The sequence below is a fragment of the Myotis yumanensis genome, unplaced genomic scaffold (assembly GCF_028538775.1).
Source record: "Myotis yumanensis isolate MYYU_CA2020_CCGP unplaced genomic scaffold, mMyoYum1.0.hap1 SCAF_1, whole genome shotgun sequence".
NCBI lineage: Eukaryota > Metazoa > Chordata > Mammalia > Chiroptera > Vespertilionidae > Myotis > Myotis yumanensis.
The window spans coordinates 8,524,880-8,543,901 of NW_027223752.1; the positions used below are offsets into that span (position 1 = coordinate 8,524,880).

The following is a 19,022-nucleotide window of genomic DNA, read 5'->3' on the forward strand; positions in this document are numbered from 1 at the left end:
GACAGTTAAAGAGCTTGTATTCCAGCCTGCCTTCTGGCTTTGGTGTGGCTGCCGCCAAGTCCGAAGCCATCCTGGTTTCTGATCCTTCATATGACCTTTCCTCCCTGCAGGCTGGTAGGATCTTGTCTGGTTCCCGAGTGTTCTAGCATTTCACAATGTTGCGTCTAGTGTGGGTTTATTTTTATCCATTTTGCTGGGCACTCAGTGGGTTCATTTACTCTGTGATCTCGCGTCCTTCAGTTCTGGACGTTTCTCTGGAATATCTGTGGATGATCGTCTCCTCCCTGCTTGGAGGTCGGACCTGCTGGGGTGGTCCCCTTTCTTATTCTCCTATGATTCCTCCTTGTCTCGTGGCTCCTTCTGGGAGATTTTCTCAATGTTCTTTTCCAACCTTTCTAGTCCTTTCATTCCTGCTAGCATGTTTTTAGTATCCAAGAACTTTTTTATTTTCTGAAATTTCTTACATAAATGTCATACTGTTTTTGCTTCATGGATGCCGTATCTACTCATCTGAGAATGTCAGCATTGGTTTTAAAATGTTCATGTCCTTGCATAGTCTTTTTCTCCAACGTTGCTTTTCTCCTGTTCATTGGTTTTGATCTCTAAAGCTCACATTTAGAGGCTTCTCTCAGATGTCTGGGTAATCCTTGGTTGTCTGCTTACGATTAAGAGTCGGGCGCTAGACCTAGCTGGTTTTGCCTAGTGGTTAGAACGTCAGCCCACAGACCGAAGGGGCTCGGGTTCAATTCCCGGTCAAGGGCATGTACCTCAGTTGTAGGCTTGATCCCCAGTCAGGGTCAGGGCATGTGTGGGAGGCAACCAATGGATATGTCTTCGCCACATCAATGTTTCTCTCTCTCTTCCCCCTCCTCCCTCCCTTCTACTCTTTCTCTCAAAAATAAAAACCACAAAAAACAAAACAATGGTAAAAAAATCCTTGGGTGAGGATTAAAAAAAAAAGTCTAGGGCTAAAAATCTGTTTGGATATCTGAGCACATGGTTTTTAGGACCTTTAGACTTTGGGGTTCAATGGAGGGTAATCTGCATGTGTCAAAACTCTTACGTTTATATCTTGGGAACCGTCAGATTCTCCTGAGATTTCTGCACAGAAAGTAAGCGTTTGGTAGTCAGTGTCCTGGGAGCCTAGCGGGGACAAAAGGATGGGAGCCCAGCATTCAGTAATCATAAGCTCAATCTCATTTTCTGTTTTGTCTGCTTTTTAAAAATATGTTTTTATTGATTTTAGAGAGAGAGGAAGGGAGAGTGAGGGAGAGATAGAAACATGAATGAGACCCTCTCCCCGCCCCAGGAGCACCCCGCCCCCCACAGCAGTTTCTCTCTCTTTCCCCACAGGTATGCATCTCCTAAGCTCTAAGGGACTCCCCCCCGCCCCCTCCCGCAGCGAGGCTTGCAAATATGCTCTTAATCATAAGCAGACAACCAAGGGTTAAACAGACATCTGAGAGAAGCCTCTAAATGTGAGCTTTAGAGATCAAAACCGATGAACAGGAGAAAAGCAACGTTGGAGAAAAAGACTATGCAAGGAGATGAACATTTTAAAACCAATGCTGACATTCTCAGATGAGTAGATACGGCATCCATGAAGCAAAAACAGTATGACATTTATGTAAGAAACTTCAGAAAATAAGCATGGGCAGCAGCAGCTGGCCCCAGGCTAACCCCCTGCCCCTGTCACCAAGGCCCCTTTTCTCTGACTCCTTAGTGAGCCACAGCAGCCCAGCCTACGCTCACTTCCTTGCATAGTGTCTCTCCCGTTGCTTCTATCGTAGGCCGTTCCTTGTTTCACTGTCCCAGCTTTAATAAACGTCCTCTAAAAAGAAAAAGAAAAGGGAACATTGAGAGAGAAACATCAACATTGATAGCTTCCTCCTGCACGTTACCAACTGGGGATTGTGAGCCCACAACCCAGGCATGTGCCCTGACTGGAAATGGAATCAGTGAGGACCGAGGACCGGGAGGTCACTGTTTTTTTTTTAATTTATTTTTTTTAGAGGAAGGTGGGGGGGGGGGGGCGGGGAGGAGAGAGAGCGAGAGAGTGAGAGATTGAGATTTGTTGTCCCATTCATTTATGAATGCATCGTTTGCTTCTTGTATGTGCCCTGATCAGAGATCAAACACAAAACCTTGGTGCATCTGGACTCTGCTCTAACCGAGCTACCCAGCCAGGGCCCATTCCTATTTCCAAGATACTACTTGTGACCTTAATGCAGTTTAGCATCCCCTGTATACAGAAGCTCTTCGTTTTGCTTCTTTCAAAGAATAAACTTTCAGTCTTCTGCTAGGATGGGGAATCTAGATTTGCAAGGATATATGTCGAATAAACTCTAAGAAGTGGGATTGCTGGATCAAAACGTACATTTTAGACTTGTATTAGTTTTTTTTATTTTTTATTTTTATTTTTTATTTTTTTATTTTTTTAAATATATTTTATTGATTTTTTACAGAGAGGAAGGAGAGGGATAGAGAGTTAGAAACATCGATGAGAGAGAAACATTGATCAGCTGCCTCTTGCACGCCACCGCACTGGGGATGTGCCCGCAACCCAGGTACATGCCCTTGACCGGAATCGAACCCGGGACCCTTGAGTCCGCAGGCCAACGCTCTATCCACTGAGCCAAACCGGTTCTGGCTAGACTTGTATTAGTTATTGCCAAATTATTCTCTATGGAGCCTGTCTCAATTGACACCATCACCAGCAGTATATGAGAGTATCTGTTTCCTCATACCTTGTAAACAGTTATCAAACTTTCTGACTTTGAAAAAAGGTCTTTTTTTTTTTGAGATCTATGGACCCTATAACATAAAGGAATGGTTTTGTTGGAATTTCCAGCTTAGGAAAAGGTACTGAGTTTAATTAATGAGTCAATCAAGCTCCTTGTGTCTTTATTTTTCTTTTGATAGTATATAACCTATGAATTCAAGATGGTCTTCTTTATGGAAAAAAGATCATTTCATATCTGCCACTTTAATTTACATTTTTTTATTTTAAAATTATTATTGTTTAATTTACATTTTTCTTAAGTGTGAGAGTGAGCATCTTTTACTGGCTGAGAGACATGTTTCCTTTCATGTCCTTGTAAGCGTTTGCTGGCATCCTGTGCCGACTGGACCGTTAGTCTTTATTTCATTGATTTCTAGAAGCTCTTTACTTTTTCCAGTTTCTTGTTTGTTGCTTTTGCTTATAGTTTATCAGAAAAGAAAATATTTTTTAAAACAAAGCAAACACTTTTATTTTCTTATTTATTTATTTATTTTTGGTTAATCCTCACCCGAGGATATTTTTCCATTGATTTTTAAGGAGAGTAGAAGAGAGAGGGAAAGACAGAGAGCAATATCGATTAGAGAGAAACATATCAATTGGTTGCCTCCTGCACACACCCTGACCAGGGCCCAGGCCAGGGAGGAACCTGCAACCAAGGTACGTGCCGTTGACCAGAATCGAACCTGGGACCTTTGGGTCCACAGGCTGACGTTCTATTCACTGACCATTGGGCTCAAAGACTTTTGTTTTCCATGCAAAGGTGATTCAGAGAATCTATATAAAGGTGGGAGGGGGCAGTGGAGCAGGGAGCTTCCTGAGTAAATTGCTTGTTTAAGTCCTTTGCCTGTTTTTTTCTACTGGGTTGTCTTCGTAATTGATTTTGAAAAGCATCTTTATTTTTAGGGATGTTATCCTCTTGCCATATGTGTTACACATATGTTTTCCAAGTCTGTCATCTTTTTAAATGGTGTTTTGTGCCATGCAAGACATAGAATAAAAATATCCCATGGCTTCTGAGTTTTGGGCTATTTTTAGAAAAGCCTTTCCCATTTCAAGACTATAAATATATTTATTTAAATAGTTTCTTTGTGGACTCTTATGGTTAATTTTTATATTTAAATCTCTGCTCCATCTGGAGTTTATTTTGGAATAAGGAGAGAAGTAGGAGTCTATATTTATTTTGTTATAAATGGCTAGCTGTTTCAATACCTTTCATTAAATTAACCATGCCATTTTTATCATGTGTCCATTTTTACTGGGGTCTAATTCTGTACTCTTGTATTCCAGTGATGTTTTAATTAAAGAGGTTTCATAATATTTGAGAGAAAAGTCCCCCCCTACCCCAACATTATTCTTCTTTTTGAAAACTTCCCATAGTGAGGGAAGCCCAGGTCCTGGGTGACAGAGGGAAGCCGGTGCGGAAGGAAGGCCTATTCTTGCACGAATTTCGAGTATCAGGCCTCTAGTACAGTCATAAATAGCGACAGTTTCATTTCGAGCTTTTTCTTACTGCGCTGGCCAGTGCTTCCAACACATCATCAAATAATGGGATCATGAGTAGAACTTGTGTCATGTCTTTTAACCTTATGTCCAGTGCTCTTTTTGGGTATGTGCTCAACCCACTAAACAATTCCTGAGCATCAGTTACCTATAAAGCATTGTTCTATATGAGAAAGACATGGTAAAAAGAAAAATAAATTGTTCTATGTCCAAATTAGTAATCTTTTCTTTCCCAGTAAACAGATCTAGAACCTGTTGATAATCCTTATGCTGTTAAAACCTCTCCAGCAAATTCAATATCCTACCCCAGTGGTCGGCAAACTCATTAGTCAACAGAGCCAAATATTAACAGTACAACGATTGAAATTTCTTTTGAGAGCCAAATTTTTTAAACTTAAACTATATAGGTAGGTACATTGTTATTAACTTAATTAGGGTACTCCTAAACTGGCCTTTGCTAAAAACGTCCTCAATCTGATTGAGGTACATTCGCTGAGGTCGACCCCTTCCAATTCTACCATCCACACTCATCTTGTATACTTGTTTCGTCTATCTCCTTTCGTTCATCCTCTCTCTATGTCCAAACCATCTCAACATACCTTTCTCAATCCTCGACACTACATCTTCTTTCACTCCACAACATTCCCTAAAATTAACTTAATAAACTTTACTTAAAGTTTTAAGTCTTAGTTAAACTATAGGTACGTTGAATAAAACTTGATATCATACTTAATAATGATATTATTTATTGATAAAATTAAATTCCTTACAATTTACCTTACAATGTCCACAAAATTAAATCATGACAATGACTGACAAACACTAATGTGAACAATGGCCTTGCATCTCCTTGGACAGTTTGGGTAAGTCAGGTTTGTATGTTGTTGTTTTTAATTTTAGGCACCATTCCAGGTTCTCATCAATAGAACGACTTCTCAATTTACTCTTGATAAGGTTCATGCTTGAAAATGATTGTTCGCATAAATATGTAGACCCGAATAAGGAAAGAACAGCAAACGCTAGTTTTTTCAGTTGATTATATGAGACAGGAATACTATTCCAGGTGTTAAAAATCAACATATCTTCCTTCTCCAGGTCTTTCAAAGCAGACCACTCGTGCTGTGAACTAAGTTCACATTTGTTTTTCTCCAATATTTCTATATCAGCACAAAGACGCTCAAATTTCAAGCTCCACAGTTCTTTGTTTTTTAAATCCAGCAATTGCATTTCAAAGTTGCCAATGTCAATATAATAATAAAGCCACCAACACAAAATAATTACAATTCTTAAATTGATGACAAAAATACCTGTAGGATTTGCGGCTGGTTGAAAAAATACAGGTAACTTTATGCTTCCAGTAGGTACTTTTGTCATCCTCGAGCGATTTGCGGACGCAACTAGCACTAACCACTGCACAATGAGACTGCTGACTGACTGGCTCACTCAACTGGTGCATGAATCACACGCGCCTCCCCCGCGCTGCATATCCCTTGGCCCACCTGTGCCGCGTCTCCCGTCGCCCGACTGACCAACACCCCCCACTTTTTCTAACGCCACCTCTTCAAAATAGACTCAACCAGGCCGAAAACCGACTTCTGCGCATGGGTCACAAAGTTTCAATCGCACTGTACGTGTGCGCCCGCACGTGGTATTTTGTGGAAGAGCCACATTCAAGGGGCCAAAGAGCTGCATGTGGCTCGCCAGCCGTGGTTTGCCGACCACTGTCCTACCCTATTAAGTTGACATGTGGCCCTAAAGAATTAGGACAGTTATTTTATTTTGGGGGAGAGGAAATTGGAATGAGTAGGGACTAAAGAAGGGACTGAACAATGGGGATGATAAATATTTACTCCAAAGCCAAATACATAAAATAAATAAGGAGATAAGTCCCCCCCTCCCCCCGCCAAGCTAGACGCAGAGCTATCTGAAGGCACGGGGTGTGAGCCTCAGGCGGAGCAGAGCTTGGGGTGAGGTATGAGAGAAGGAAGCAGGCAGGTGTTCGGTGCGTGAGCTGCAATCACGCGGAGCTGACCGCCTAGGGAGATGAGATCCACGGTACAGTTAAGCATTAACACAAAGTGCTCAAAGCTAGAGAATGTTTCTCAGAGGAGGCAAGTCATGCATTTGTCAGATATATATTGAGTGCCTATCGCAGGTCAGGCCTCATCTGGATACAAAACACCAAACAAAAAAGACAGGTCCCTGTTCTCAAAAGGGCCTACAGTCCACGGGGGGAGGCGGGTGTTACTTAGGGAAACGTGTGAAAACGCGTGGATATATATAATGAGTACATCATTAGAAATTGTGTAAGTGCTATAAAGGCAATAACAAAGCTGAGAAAATAAGAAAGTACATCATTTAGATTTTGGGCATCAGGGAGAGGTGAGGACACAGCCCTGAAGCTGAAACCCGAGGGATGAACAGGCAGAGGGATTTTTTGGGTTAAGGTTTAGAGGATGCGGCAAATTCTATCCCCTCTGGCGACCGGAGCAGAAAGGGAACCTAGCTGGTGCCAAGGCACGAAAGCCCAGGTGTGACAGGTATGAGGAACCACAGGTATCACAGCTCAGTGATGGAGCATGCAGAAATGGAAACACCAGGAAGGGAAAGAAAAAAAAAAGATAAAAATACGAGCAAGGTGGAAAAGGAGAAAACTAGATATAGATGCAGTACGTGTGTACGTTTGCCTCATGCTTCACGATCTAGGAGGGGTCTCCCGCTTTGCAGTGAGAGAGTGGTCCCTGCCCCAGTGAACCGGCGCCTCACCAGGTAAATACCAGAAATAGCCGCCCTTTGCAGTCACCTTCCAGGGAGAACCCCCTGCCCGTCCTAGACCAGGTCTTGTTAGTCAGATAGACTGTATTTTTACTTTTCTAAATAGGAACTTCTCAAATGGATTAAAAAAAATAGTAATGGCCAGGCTGGCATGGCTCAGCGGTTGACGTCGACCTATGAACCAGGAGGTCACAGTTCAATTCCAGGTCAGGGCACATGCCCCAGTTGTGGGCTCGATCCCCAGTATGGGGCGTGCAGGAGGCAGCCCATTAATTATTCTCTCTCATCATTGATGTTTCTCTCTCTCCTTCCCTCTCTTTTCCTCTCTGAAATCAATAATAAAAATATATTTAAAAAATAAAAAAATGTTTTTATTGATTTTTTTTTTGAGAGAGAGAGAGAGGAAAGGAGAGGGAATAGAAAAACAGAAACATCAATGAGAGAGAGAGAGACATTGATTGGCTGTCTCCTGCATGCACCCTACTGGGGATTGAGCCCACAACCCATGCATGTGCCCTGACTGGGAATCGAACCTAGATTCTCTTGGTTCATAGGTCAATGTTCAACCACTTAGCCACATTGGCCAGGCCTACAATGGATTTTTAAGTTAACAAATGCATCTTACTTTGGGTCACAGGCCCCCTGACACAGGTCCACAGAAGCATATGGTGGTAGGTCACTGGGCAGCCAGCGGTGTGGCCAGCTCAGGTAACGGACAACTCTTCCCTTCACTCTCCCTCTCTTTCCTGTTTAAGGTCCTCAGAGGGAGTAAGTTAGAAACTGTTATTGAGGTTATCAAGCTTGAATGCCCTTCTCTAATCTCTGAAGAGATAAAACCTACACTATTGACTGGGCTGCTTGGACAGGCTGTCATTGAACCGATAACTGGGGGAGGTTTACAGTGAAAAATAAAGCTGGTTCTATCTACAAAAAGTGGTGTCCTCATCCGGGTGCAGTGCTAAGAATACTCTAATAATTCAACCGGTTCCGTGTCTGTGAGTGACAGGATGTCACAGCCTTGTGACAACCGATTCTCTCATTTTCTTCCTATGTTTTTCCTTCATTATGTGGACTGGAACCCACATTTCTGTCTTCTCCCTGGAGTCTAAGAGAATTAAAACAGCACATGTGGAGCTATATTTATATGAGGGTGGGAGTCAGCTCTGAGTTTTTTAAGGCCGGGACCCAAGAGATGGCACGATAGGTAGAGGTTTTGTTTTTCAATGGAGAAAGAGCAATTCTGTTGACCACTGCCACAACATGGCCAAACTCTCGGGCACACTGCCCACTGTTTCCTCTTTGCAGCTACTGTCCTTGCTCGGCATGCTTATAGGGCATGGGAGGAGGTGGGAGCAGTGCAGGGTGGGGGTTTGCCCAGGAGACATGGTAGGTAAGTCACTTTGGAGCCTGGTGTCCTAGAGGGGACAAGAGGGACTTATTACAAGAGCATGGTGTAGAAATCGTTTCCACACCAAGAGATATTTCTTCCTTTGATCCTAGAAGAAAAGTGTGAGAATGGGTTCATGTAGAGATAAAAATGCAGGTACAACTTGGGAGGTTCATGTTTTATGGTAGAGATTACCGACTGTTTGGTTCTCTGAACCCTTATTGTCCTGTAAGTTCTTCATGTCACCCCTAGACGGTCCATTTACTAGGTAAGGCCAACAAACCTAACAATTATTCATTTCTCATAATTGAGTAGCTGTCTGACACATAAATTGGGCACTATACTGGGTGTGCTCTAGTTTTAATAACACATATAATTCATCCATTTACAGTGTATAATTCAGTGGTTTTTAGTATATTCAGAATTGTGCAACTATTCACACAATCACTATTAGAACATTTTCATCACCCAAGAGACCTTGTACCCAAGCAGTCACCCCTCCCCCTTTCCCTACCACCTCTAGGCAACCACTCACCTATTTTCTGTCTCAAAAGACTTGCCAGTTCTAAACATTTCCTATAAATGGAATCATACAGTATGTGGCCTTTTGTGTCTGCCTCCTTTCATTTACATAATGTTCTCAAGGGTTACACGTGTTGTATGTATCGGTATTTCATTCCCTTTTCTGGCTGAATAATACTCCATTGTATGGATAGACCACACTTTGTGTATCCATTCATCAGTCAATGAACATCTGGGTTATTTCTACTTTGTGGCTATTATGACTAATGCTGCTATGAGCAGTCACGTACAAGATTTTGTGTGGACCTGTTTTCACTTCTCTTGGGTATATACTAAGAGTGGAATTGCTGGGTCATATGGTAGCTGTTTAAACAGATAAAAATATTTTAAAAAAATCTTCACCAGAGATATCACTTGATTTTTTTAAAGAGAAAGGAAGGGAGGGAGGGAGAAAAGGAAGGTGAGAGGGAGGAAAGCGGGGGGCGGGGAGGGGTGTGGAGGGGGGAGAAAGAAAAAAAACACACAAAAAACACTGATCAGTTACCTCTTGTATGCGCCCTGACTGGGCATTGAGACTGAAACCTAGGTATGTGCCCTGACCGGGGATCAAACCTGAACCTTTTGGTGTACGGGACGACACTTCAACCAATTGAGCAACCTGGGCAGGGCAGATGCTTTTTGCTGTTGTTAATCCTCTCCCAAGGATATTTTCTGCTCCATTGATTTTTAGAGAGTGGAAGGGAAGGAGGGGAGGGAGGGGGAGGGGAGAGAGAAAAATCAATGTGAGAGAGAGACATTGATTGGTTGCCTCTTGCACGTACCCTGATCAGGAATCCAGCTTATAACCAGGTACAGGCCCTCAACTGGGAATTGAACTCAGGACCCTTCAGTGCACGGACGATGATCTAACCACTGATTCATACTGGTCAGGGCCAGGGCAACTGTTCAAACCTTTGAGGAATGCCAGACTATTAGCCAACGTGGCTGCGCTGTTTTACATTCCTACTAGCGTGTGTATGAGGGTTTGAATCTCTCCACATACTCACCACTTGTTATTATCTGTCTTTTTGATGATAGCCATCCTAATGGGTATGAAGTAGCATCTCATTGTGGTTTTGATTTGCATTTCCCTGATGGCAATGATGCTGAGCATCTTTTCATGTGCTTACTGGCCATTTGTGTATCTTCTTTGGAGAAAAGTCTATTTGGGTCTTTGGCCCACTTTAAAGTTAGGTTATTTGTGTTTTGTGTAGGAGTTCTTTACAGATTCTACATACAAGTACTTTATCAGAGATATGATTTGCAAATATTTTATTCCATTCTGTGAGTTCTCTCTTCTAATTTTGAGTTTTTAAAAACATCCTTTGCATTAAAAAAATATAATTGCTTCACTTAAATTGCTATTCTTCACCTTTTGGTAATGTATAATTTTAAAATGAATATATTTTTTTAAATTTTACTTTAAGATGTTTCTCTTTTGAGACCTGAATTCAAATTTTGTCTCTGCTAATATCTAGCTCTAGATCAGGGGTGGGGAACATCTGGCCCATGAGCCATATAAGGCCCAAAAAGTCATTGGGTCTGGCCCTGCCAAGGCATTAGAGGTGAGTTAATTAAATGTTTCACCAAATACTAATTTTTAAGTTGATAATTTTGTATGGGCCACAAGTGATGTTATAAATATCCAAATGGCCCTTGGCAGGACAAAAGGTTCCCCACCCCTGCACTAGACAGTAACTTAGACAAGTCATTTTAATTTTTCTGACACTAAGTTTTCTCATACCTAAAAAGATAATGGTTCCTATTTATAAGGTTGTTCATGAAGTAAGAGCAGGTATAAGCACTTAGCATTAATGCCTACCTAGTAGGCTCTCACAAAATGTGCTGTATTTGAATACCTTAAAAGATCTTTAAGAAGCACTTATATTTCAAGATATGTGTGAAATATTAAGTACTGCATCCACTTAATGATTACTTAAAAAGGAATAAGATGCTGCCCAGCCAGTGTGGTTCAGTGGTTGAGCATTGACCTATGAACCAGGAAGTCACAGTTGGATTCCTGGTCAGGATATACCTGGGTTGTACACTTGATTCCCAGTAGGGGGCATGCAGCCAATCAATGTTTCTCTCTCATCATTAATGTTTCTCTCTCTTCTTTCCTCTCTCTGAAATCAACAAAAAATAATTTTTTAAAAAAAGAAATAAGATGCTTTGTACATGATCAATTTGTATCTAAAAACATATAATTTAGCCGATGTGGCACAGTTGGTTGAGCATTGTCCTGTGCACCTAAGGGATGTGGGTTTGATTCCTAGTCATGGCACATACCCAGGTTGCAGGCTAGATCCCCAGTCAAGGGTGTGTACAGGAGGCAACCGATAGATGTTACTCTCTCTCCCTCTTTCTCTAGAATAAATGAAAAACATACACTTAGATGAGGATTAAAAATAAATAAATCACAATTTAGCAATCCTAATGGTGTGTCAGACTTACCATTCTGCAGATCTGAGGCAGAAGTAGAAGTGGTATTTAAGGACACTATGTTATGGGTTGTTTTCCAAGTTTGTTTCCAAGTCCCATAATGGTCTTATAAAGAAGTACTGAATCATCTATCCAGCGGTTCTCAACCTCTGGGTCGCGACCCCTGAAAATACATCCTGCATGTCAGATATTTACATTACGATTCATAACAGTAGCAAAATTAGTTATGAAGTAGCAATGAAAATAATTTTATTGTTGGGGGTCACCACAACATGAGGAACTGTATTAAAGGGTCACGGCATTAGGAAGGTTGAGAACCACTGATACTAATAAAAGGGTAATATGCTAATTAGACCGGATAGGCCGGACGTCTTCCAGACATCCTTCGGACAAAAGCTGTAGTGGCTGTGAGGGCAGAGGAGGGCCAGCAGCCGCGGAAGCTGGCAGTGGCAGCAGCAGCAGGGTGATGGGGGCGGCGCCTTCCCCTGATAGGTCCAGTCCAGAGGCAGCAGCAGCGGTGGGGTGATGGAGGCGGTGCCTTCCCCTGATTGGCCCGGTTGCCTCCTGCAGAGGGAGGCCAGACTCAGGCTTAGGCCTGCTCCCTGGGGGACATCCCCTGAGGCCTCCTGGACTGTGAGAGGGAGTAGGCCAGGTTGAGGGTCCCCCCATCCAGTGCATGAGTTTTCATGCACCAGGCCTCTAGTAATGTAATAGTAGAATAAGCTCATCCAACAAGATAAATCTGAGGTTGGTTACTTTATATAGTGAGTCAGTAAAGATTTCAAATGTGGTTCCTAAAGATACCCATCTATGTCTATTTCTCTTTAGAAGGTCACTGTGGCAAACACGTGTTCTCCTCAAATTTAAAAACAAACAGGCAAACATGCTTTTCTAATGGATTATTCTCTGAATCTGAAAAACAATAAGTTTGACCTAAAGTGAATACTCTACATGTATTACACTGCAAAAAAAAAAAAAAAGGTATGCTTTAGTCCCCAACCTCCTGGATTGTCCCACTGCTCATACTCACTCCCTTGGTGATGGTACCCAGGCTTTAAATCCATTTCTTAGCTCATGACTGCCAAGTACATGTTGGCAGCTCGGTCTAAGGTAGCCCTTGATTAGTCACGGTCTCCTGGATGTTTCCTCTAAGTGCCTAACAGCCACCTCCCCCACTCATGTTAAAAGATGAACTCCTGATCTTCCTTTCAAAATCTGCTCCTTCCCAGGCTTCTCATCTAAGTTAATGACACTTCCACTCTCCAGCTGTTGTACCTACTCTGGATTTATTCTTTTTTCTTTTTAAAATATATTTCTTTATTGATTTCAGAGAGAAAGGGAGAAGGGGAGAGAGAGAGAGAAACATCAAGAAGGGGAGAGAGAGAGAGAAACATCAATGATGAGAATCATTGATTGGCTGCCTCCAGCAGGTCCCCTACTGGGGATTAAGTCTGCAACCCAGGCATGTGCCCTTGGCTGGAATCGAACCCGGAACCCTTCAGTCCGCAGGCCAACGCTCTATCCACTGAGCCAAACCAGCTAGGGCTGGATTTATTCTTGACTCCTCCATTTCTCCCATAAATTGTATCTAATCTGCTGGGAAGTCCCATTGGCTTTACCTACAGAATACATCTAGGATACTCTAACCTCTCTCAGTCTGGACTGCGACCACCCCTAGTCCAAGCCTCCACTTCCTTTGGCCTGGATTACTACACTAGCCTCCCAATGGGAACTTCCACTCTTGCTTCCCACACTCTACTTTCAAATCAGCAAATGGATTTTAAAGCCTGCAGTGGCTTCCCTGCCCACTCTGCTCTAACCACTCTGGCTGACTGACTTGTGTTCTCTTTTGTGTTAGGAGCAAAAGTAGAATATTGGGAACTAGCTATGTTTATGGGAAATATAATTATGCTCTGTTAACTGTGATTGCCTTGTTCTGGTTAAAGAAAGGAAATTCTAACCTGGCTGGGAGTTGTACGCCCCACCCCGGGACCTGGGAGTCAACCTTGGAATGCAGTCCATTTTCATTCAAGAACTGCCTATTATTATGGAAAGACTGACAACTTTGTTGCACAAACAATGGAGTACCAATCCAGCTTCCTACTTCCCTATGCCTGTAATCCCTACTTCCCCATGTAATCCTTGTCCTACCCTATATAAGCAGCTGGTTTATGGGGGCCTGCAGAGCAGATGTTTTGTGGCTGACCAGTTGCTCTCCCATACTGATGGCAGTATTGGAACAAATGCTTATATGTGACTCAACCCTGTCTCTGCTTAATTGGCTCAAGTAGCGACAGGCAGCACGGACCTATTGATTGTCCAGTTACATAAACACACCTGTGCCCTGCAGGCTCTGCCATGGCTTTTTCCTCTGCATGCTTGGCACTTTCCTTTGATAGGCCATGGCTCATGCCCTCACCTCTTTCAAGTCTTTGCTGAAATGTCACCTTCTCAATGAGGCTTATCTTGATTACCATATTTTAAACTGTAACCTACCCAACACATTCCCAACCCTCTTATCCTGCTCTACTTCTTTTCCTAGCACAATCACTATTTGGTTTACTTATTTGTGTTTATTGTTTATCCTCTGTCTTCTCCGTGCAAGAATATAAACTCCACAAGTGAGGGATTTTTGTTTACTGATGCTTCCCAAAGTCTAGAACCTAGTGGCACACCTGAGCACTCAAATATCTGAGGATACAAAGAATCTTTAAAGACCGAACCTGGCTAGAGAACCTGGCTAGAACCTGGCTAGGCTGCTGATCAACTGAAAAAAGAAAAAAGAAAAAAAGAATCTTAATGAGTCTGGCTGGTGTGACTCAATGGTTGAGTGTCGACCTATGAACCAGGAAGTCACAGTTGGATTCCTGGTCAGGGCACATGCCCAGGTTGTAGGCTCAATCCCCAGTAGGGGATATGAAGGAGGGAGCCTATCCATGATTCTCTCTCATTGATGTTTCTCTCTCTCTCTTCCTCTCCTTTTCTCTCTCTGAAATCAATAAAAACATTAAAAAAATAATTTGAATGAGGCCCCTCATATCTTTGTGCATACAACCTGGTTGAAAGGCAGCATGTACTGTACATACTAAAAGATAAATACCAATACAAGACAATTAGCATATTCTAATACCAAAAGAAGATAATGGTTTAGGATATTACACATGAAAAATGAAAGCTTAGCCCTGGCTGGTTTGGCTCAGTGGATAGAGCATCGGACTGCGGACTGGAATGTCCCAGTTCGATTCCAGTCAAGGGCACATGCCTGGGTTGCGGGCTCAATCCCCAGGAGGTGATCAATGATATTCTCTCATCATTGATGTTTCTATCTCTCTCTCCCTCTCCCTTCCTCTCTGAAGTCAATAAAAATATATTAAAAAAGAAAAAGAAAAATGAAGGCTTGGCAAAGTGCCACAGAAGTTTAGAGAGGTAATTTTTAAATTGGGGAGGGGGATGGTCACACCTCTTTGAAAATCTGATGAAGGCTACAGACTCCAATAACATAATAAACATGTACACAACATTTTGAATACAATTACAAAGAGTTCAAACACTTCCTGAAGCCAGCCATGTATCCTGAATAGGGAATGCTTGGTTTCAAGTATGGTTTTATCACCAGGGGCTGGGTAAAGGCTTGGTGAGGATGGGACTTAGACTATGCCTAAGAACAGGCTATGAAGGGGAAAGCAGAGGAAAGAAGGTTCTTTTCCAGCAAGAGAAAGAGCTAAGGGTGATGCAGAACAGTCTCACTGGAATGTAGGCTTTCTGCAATATGTAACAACAGGCTGAGAATTACTGGGTGCATGACTTAAATAATATGGCTGTTGTAAGTCACTGAAAGTTTCTGGGAAATAATGCAATATCTAAAGTAATGTTTTAAGGAAATTAATTTGGAAGTTGTTTATAGGAGCAAAGTTGAGAGAAAAAGTGAAATTAAGGAAATCATTCATAAAGCTATCTATATATGTAAAAGCCCAGCAACCGGAACGGTGGAACAACCAGAATGACTGGAATGACTAGTAGCTAAAACACGCACTGTGGCAGCCAACCAGCCTGATCCGGGCCCCGATCGGCCCCCAACACCCTGATCAGGGGTGGGGCTGGCTGGCCAACTGCCTGTGGCCCCTCCCCCCTGCTGGCCCAACCCCATCCGTGTATGAATTTGTGTACCGGGCCTCTAGTTACATAATAATTCAAGTTTGAAGAAAAGGAAAGGGAACTGCTAAGGTTTAGAAACTGATGAATTGGAGGCACAAATCCAATAAGAAATTCCAGTATGAAACTGAAAATCAGAAATGAATTTCAGGTCAGGCCCAGTTATATACGTTCAGGTATTATTTACTGCATCCTTAAGTGTGTGGGGAGAAAAACTAAGAATAGAGATTATTCAAAGGCATTGGATGGGACAAAGTGAACAGCCTATTATAATTATGATCACAATAAAATATGTTAAATTCATACAGAATAAAACCCTAATAGAATGCTTGAGGCATACATGTATTATGGGTAATTGAAAGCTGTGGTTGAGGGCTAAACAAAATATTTTTGTTTTCATTTTTGCTTGCTGAGTTTTTTTCCAAAAAGTATTATTATGCTTTTATCCCCCTTGATAACGGGAATACAACTGAATTATTTTTAGACTAGAGGCCCGATGCATGAAATTTGTGCAAGAGTAGGCCTCCCTTCCCCTGGCTGCTGGCACTGGCTTTCCTCTGGCACCCAGGACCCAGGCTTCCCTCAGGCCACCAGCAGGCATCCAGGCTTTCTTCATAGCCCTGACTTCGTCCAGAAGGACATCTGGTCGAATTATCATATTATGCTTTTATTATTATAGATGATTCAGGATGTCACTATCCCTCAAGGTGATCATTATAAATATACTAGAGACCCAGTGCATGAATTCATTCACGGGTGAGGTCCCTTGGCCTGGCTGGCCATCGGGGCCATCTTGCTCAGTCCCGATCAGGACTGGTTGGCCAGCCGGGGGGAGGGACTGTGGGCAGTTGGCCCGCCAGCCCCGCCCCCTTGTAGAACTCCCGGTCAAGGGGACAATTTGCATATTAGCCTTTTACTATATAGGATATTTTTAATGTAAAATAACAGTTACAGAAAATTGGGATACATCCATGGTGACCACAGAAGACATCCTGGTATTTTAAAAGCATTCTGATATTTATTAGACTTTTAGGTAAACACAGATAACATCAAAACAATATAACAAGAAAATTTTAAAGTACTTTAAGGACCTATTAATTAAGCAGAATGTTAGTGTTGTTGTGTTTTTTGTGTGTTTTTTTTTGCCAACAAAAGATACAAGATGTTAGTGTCAAATGCATTATTACATCATTGGCACAGTTTCCACTGGCATCTACTTGCTTTGTGATACACAAGATGTTTATGATTTAGACTCCTCTCGCTTTAGAACTTACCTCCCGCCACTTCTTTTGTGACCCTCCAGCTGCAATGTGAACTTAAAGGAATCGTTCATTCTTTCTGTACCAAATGTCTCCGCCCCTCCCGGAATTCTGCCAGAATGCTTGTCACCTCAGAAACGTTCTTGTTCTAGTGCAACATGCTCAGAGGCTCGGGTAGAAAATGCTGACTGCTTCGCCTTCAACACGTGTGCCTGTCCTTACATATCTAGACGCAGCACAGTATATGCACAAAACTATGCCTGGGAAACTATTTCGCAGCTTCCACTTGAGCCTCTTAAAAAAAAAAAAATCAACCGTCTAAGACTCTAAGGCTTAGACTCTAAGCAAAGGGCTATTAATAACTGGGGAAGACAAGTGAATCATATTTAGTCTCTGATTCCCGTCACCTCCCCGCTTTTCTCTAAAAACCTGGTGAAGACACACTTAACACAAGTGCCGACACAACCTACTTTTCTTAAAATCAGCCATCGCTCACCCATAACAGGTATTCAGGTATCTGACTTGCAAGCTCACGTGCTGGGTGTATATATACACCACTCTCCCTCCATCCGTCTAAACAGGATAGCGATGCGCAAAGCTCGGGTCCTCGGGTGCCCGGAGGTGCAGAGGGGATCCCGACGGTCGCGGGGGGGTGGCGGGGGGTGGGAGGGGGAGCGGGTGGCCGGAGGGCAGGTCCCAAGGGAGGAGGACCGCCCCCGGCCCCTCCCGAGGCACAACATTGGGGCTCCGGCTCCCCTCGCGGCAGAAGGAGGCGGCAGCCGAGGCAGCTTTCTTCCTCAGCGCCTCCGGGTCCCGGGGTGTCTCGGGTCCCAGCCGCCCCGAGCTCACCTCCGCGCTGCCCACCGCAGCCCCGTTACCGTAGGAGTCTCCGGACCTGCCCGGGCGGAGGATGCGGGCGGAGCCGGCCTCACCTGCGCCGCTCAGGGGCCGACCCAGGCCGCGCCCAGGGGCGGAGCCTGCGCCCCCCACCGCGTGGAGCGAGCCAGGTGAGCACGCCTGCGCAGTCGGGCCGTAAACAAGCCCGCCCCTGCCCCTCGGCCTGCCTCCGCCGGGACCGGCTCGCGGGTGGGCGGGGCCAGGAGGAAGGGGCGGGGGGGAGCGCGGGAGGCCCGGACGGCGCCTGCGCGGTGGGCGTGATCCGGGCACTTAGGGCAGGATGAACGCTGCTTTCCAAGATGGCGACGGAGGGAGGAGGGAAGGAGATGAACGAGATTAAGACCCAATTCACCACCCGGGAAGGTCTGTACAAGCTGCTGCCGAACTCGGAGTACAGCCGGCCCAACCGGGTGCCCTTCAACTCGCAGGGATCCAACCCTGTCCGCGTCTCCTTCGTAAACCTCAACGATCAGTCTGGCAACGGTGACCGCCTCTGCTTCAATGTGGGCCGGGAGCTCTACTTCTATATCTACAAGGGGGTCCGCAAGGTACCGACCCGGGCGTCACCGGGGCCGCCGGCGGCGTGGGCAGATGCCGGGAGCAGGGCGGTGACCGCGGGGGCCAGGGTGACCGTCGCGCTTACTTTTGAGTGGGCCGGCAACTCCACTGGGGTGCTCCTGAGGACGGGGGGTTCTGGAGAGCAGGGTGGGGGCGGTGGCCGGGCCGGGGGTGCAGGGTCCCGTCCGGGAGGCCCCGGGGCCGCTGCCTCCCGTCGGGCAGGGTCCGGCCGGCGCCGCCAGGCTCTGACACGGCCCGGGAGCGGGCCTGCGGAGTCCCCGGAAGAGGTGGGGTGGCCGTCCGCTGGCTGAGACGGCCTCGCCTCCCGGCAGCGCTCGAGTCTCGCTCGGGGTGAGAGAACGGGCGGCTGGGGCCGGGAACGGAGGACCGGAGTCCCGGGTCCGAAGGGACCCGCCCGGCGCGACGGGCCGCTTCACCTGCCGCGGCACTGACACTTCCTCGGAGCCTCTCCTTCTGGTGTCAACACTCGCTCCCTGCAGAGCCCCCGAGGAGGGCCGCTGTCACGGTCTCCGCCGGCGGAGCCTTCCTCGGAGGAGAGGATGCTGCAGGGGGTCCGCTTGTGCCTGGTCGTGTGGGGTGGCCAGCGAGCCCAGGGCGAGGTCCAGGTGACGTTTGCAGCGAGCCGGGCTGGTCCGCAAGGGTTCGGGGAGAGCGTGCCCGGATCAGCCGCGCCCAGCAAGTCAGCCTG

At 44.8% G+C, this 19,022-nt stretch overlaps 1 protein-coding gene and 1 long non-coding RNA gene across 9 annotated transcripts in view; one reads left to right on the forward strand and one right to left on the reverse strand.

Moving 5' to 3' along the window:
* Positions 1 to 1,440: 1,440 nt before the first annotated feature.
* LOC139009212 (uncharacterized) lies at positions 1,441 to 18,004 on the reverse strand. The gene is made up of 3 exons (XR_011471288.1): positions 17,754 to 18,004; positions 11,460 to 11,610; positions 1,441 to 1,831 (listed from the first exon to the last, which is right to left on the reverse strand). It is a non-coding gene; the product is annotated as an uncharacterized lncRNA (long non-coding RNA).
* The window catches only part of LOC139009182 (WD repeat-containing protein 20), a 52,479-nt gene continuing 51,220 nt past the window's right edge, over positions 17,764 to 19,022 (forward strand). For 2 of the 8 annotated variants that reach the window (XM_070413275.1, XM_070413283.1), the window contains exon 1: positions 18,014 to 18,303. In XM_070413275.1, coding sequence (XP_070269376.1) covers positions 18,055 to 18,303 — 249 coding nt within the window. In that variant the 5' untranslated portion in view covers positions 18,014 to 18,054. Of the gene's footprint in view, positions 17,866 to 17,891; positions 18,304 to 19,022 lie in introns of those variants that run through there. The other 6 variants (XM_070413293.1, XM_070413322.1, XM_070413331.1 and 3 more) reach the window with 6 other exon arrangements.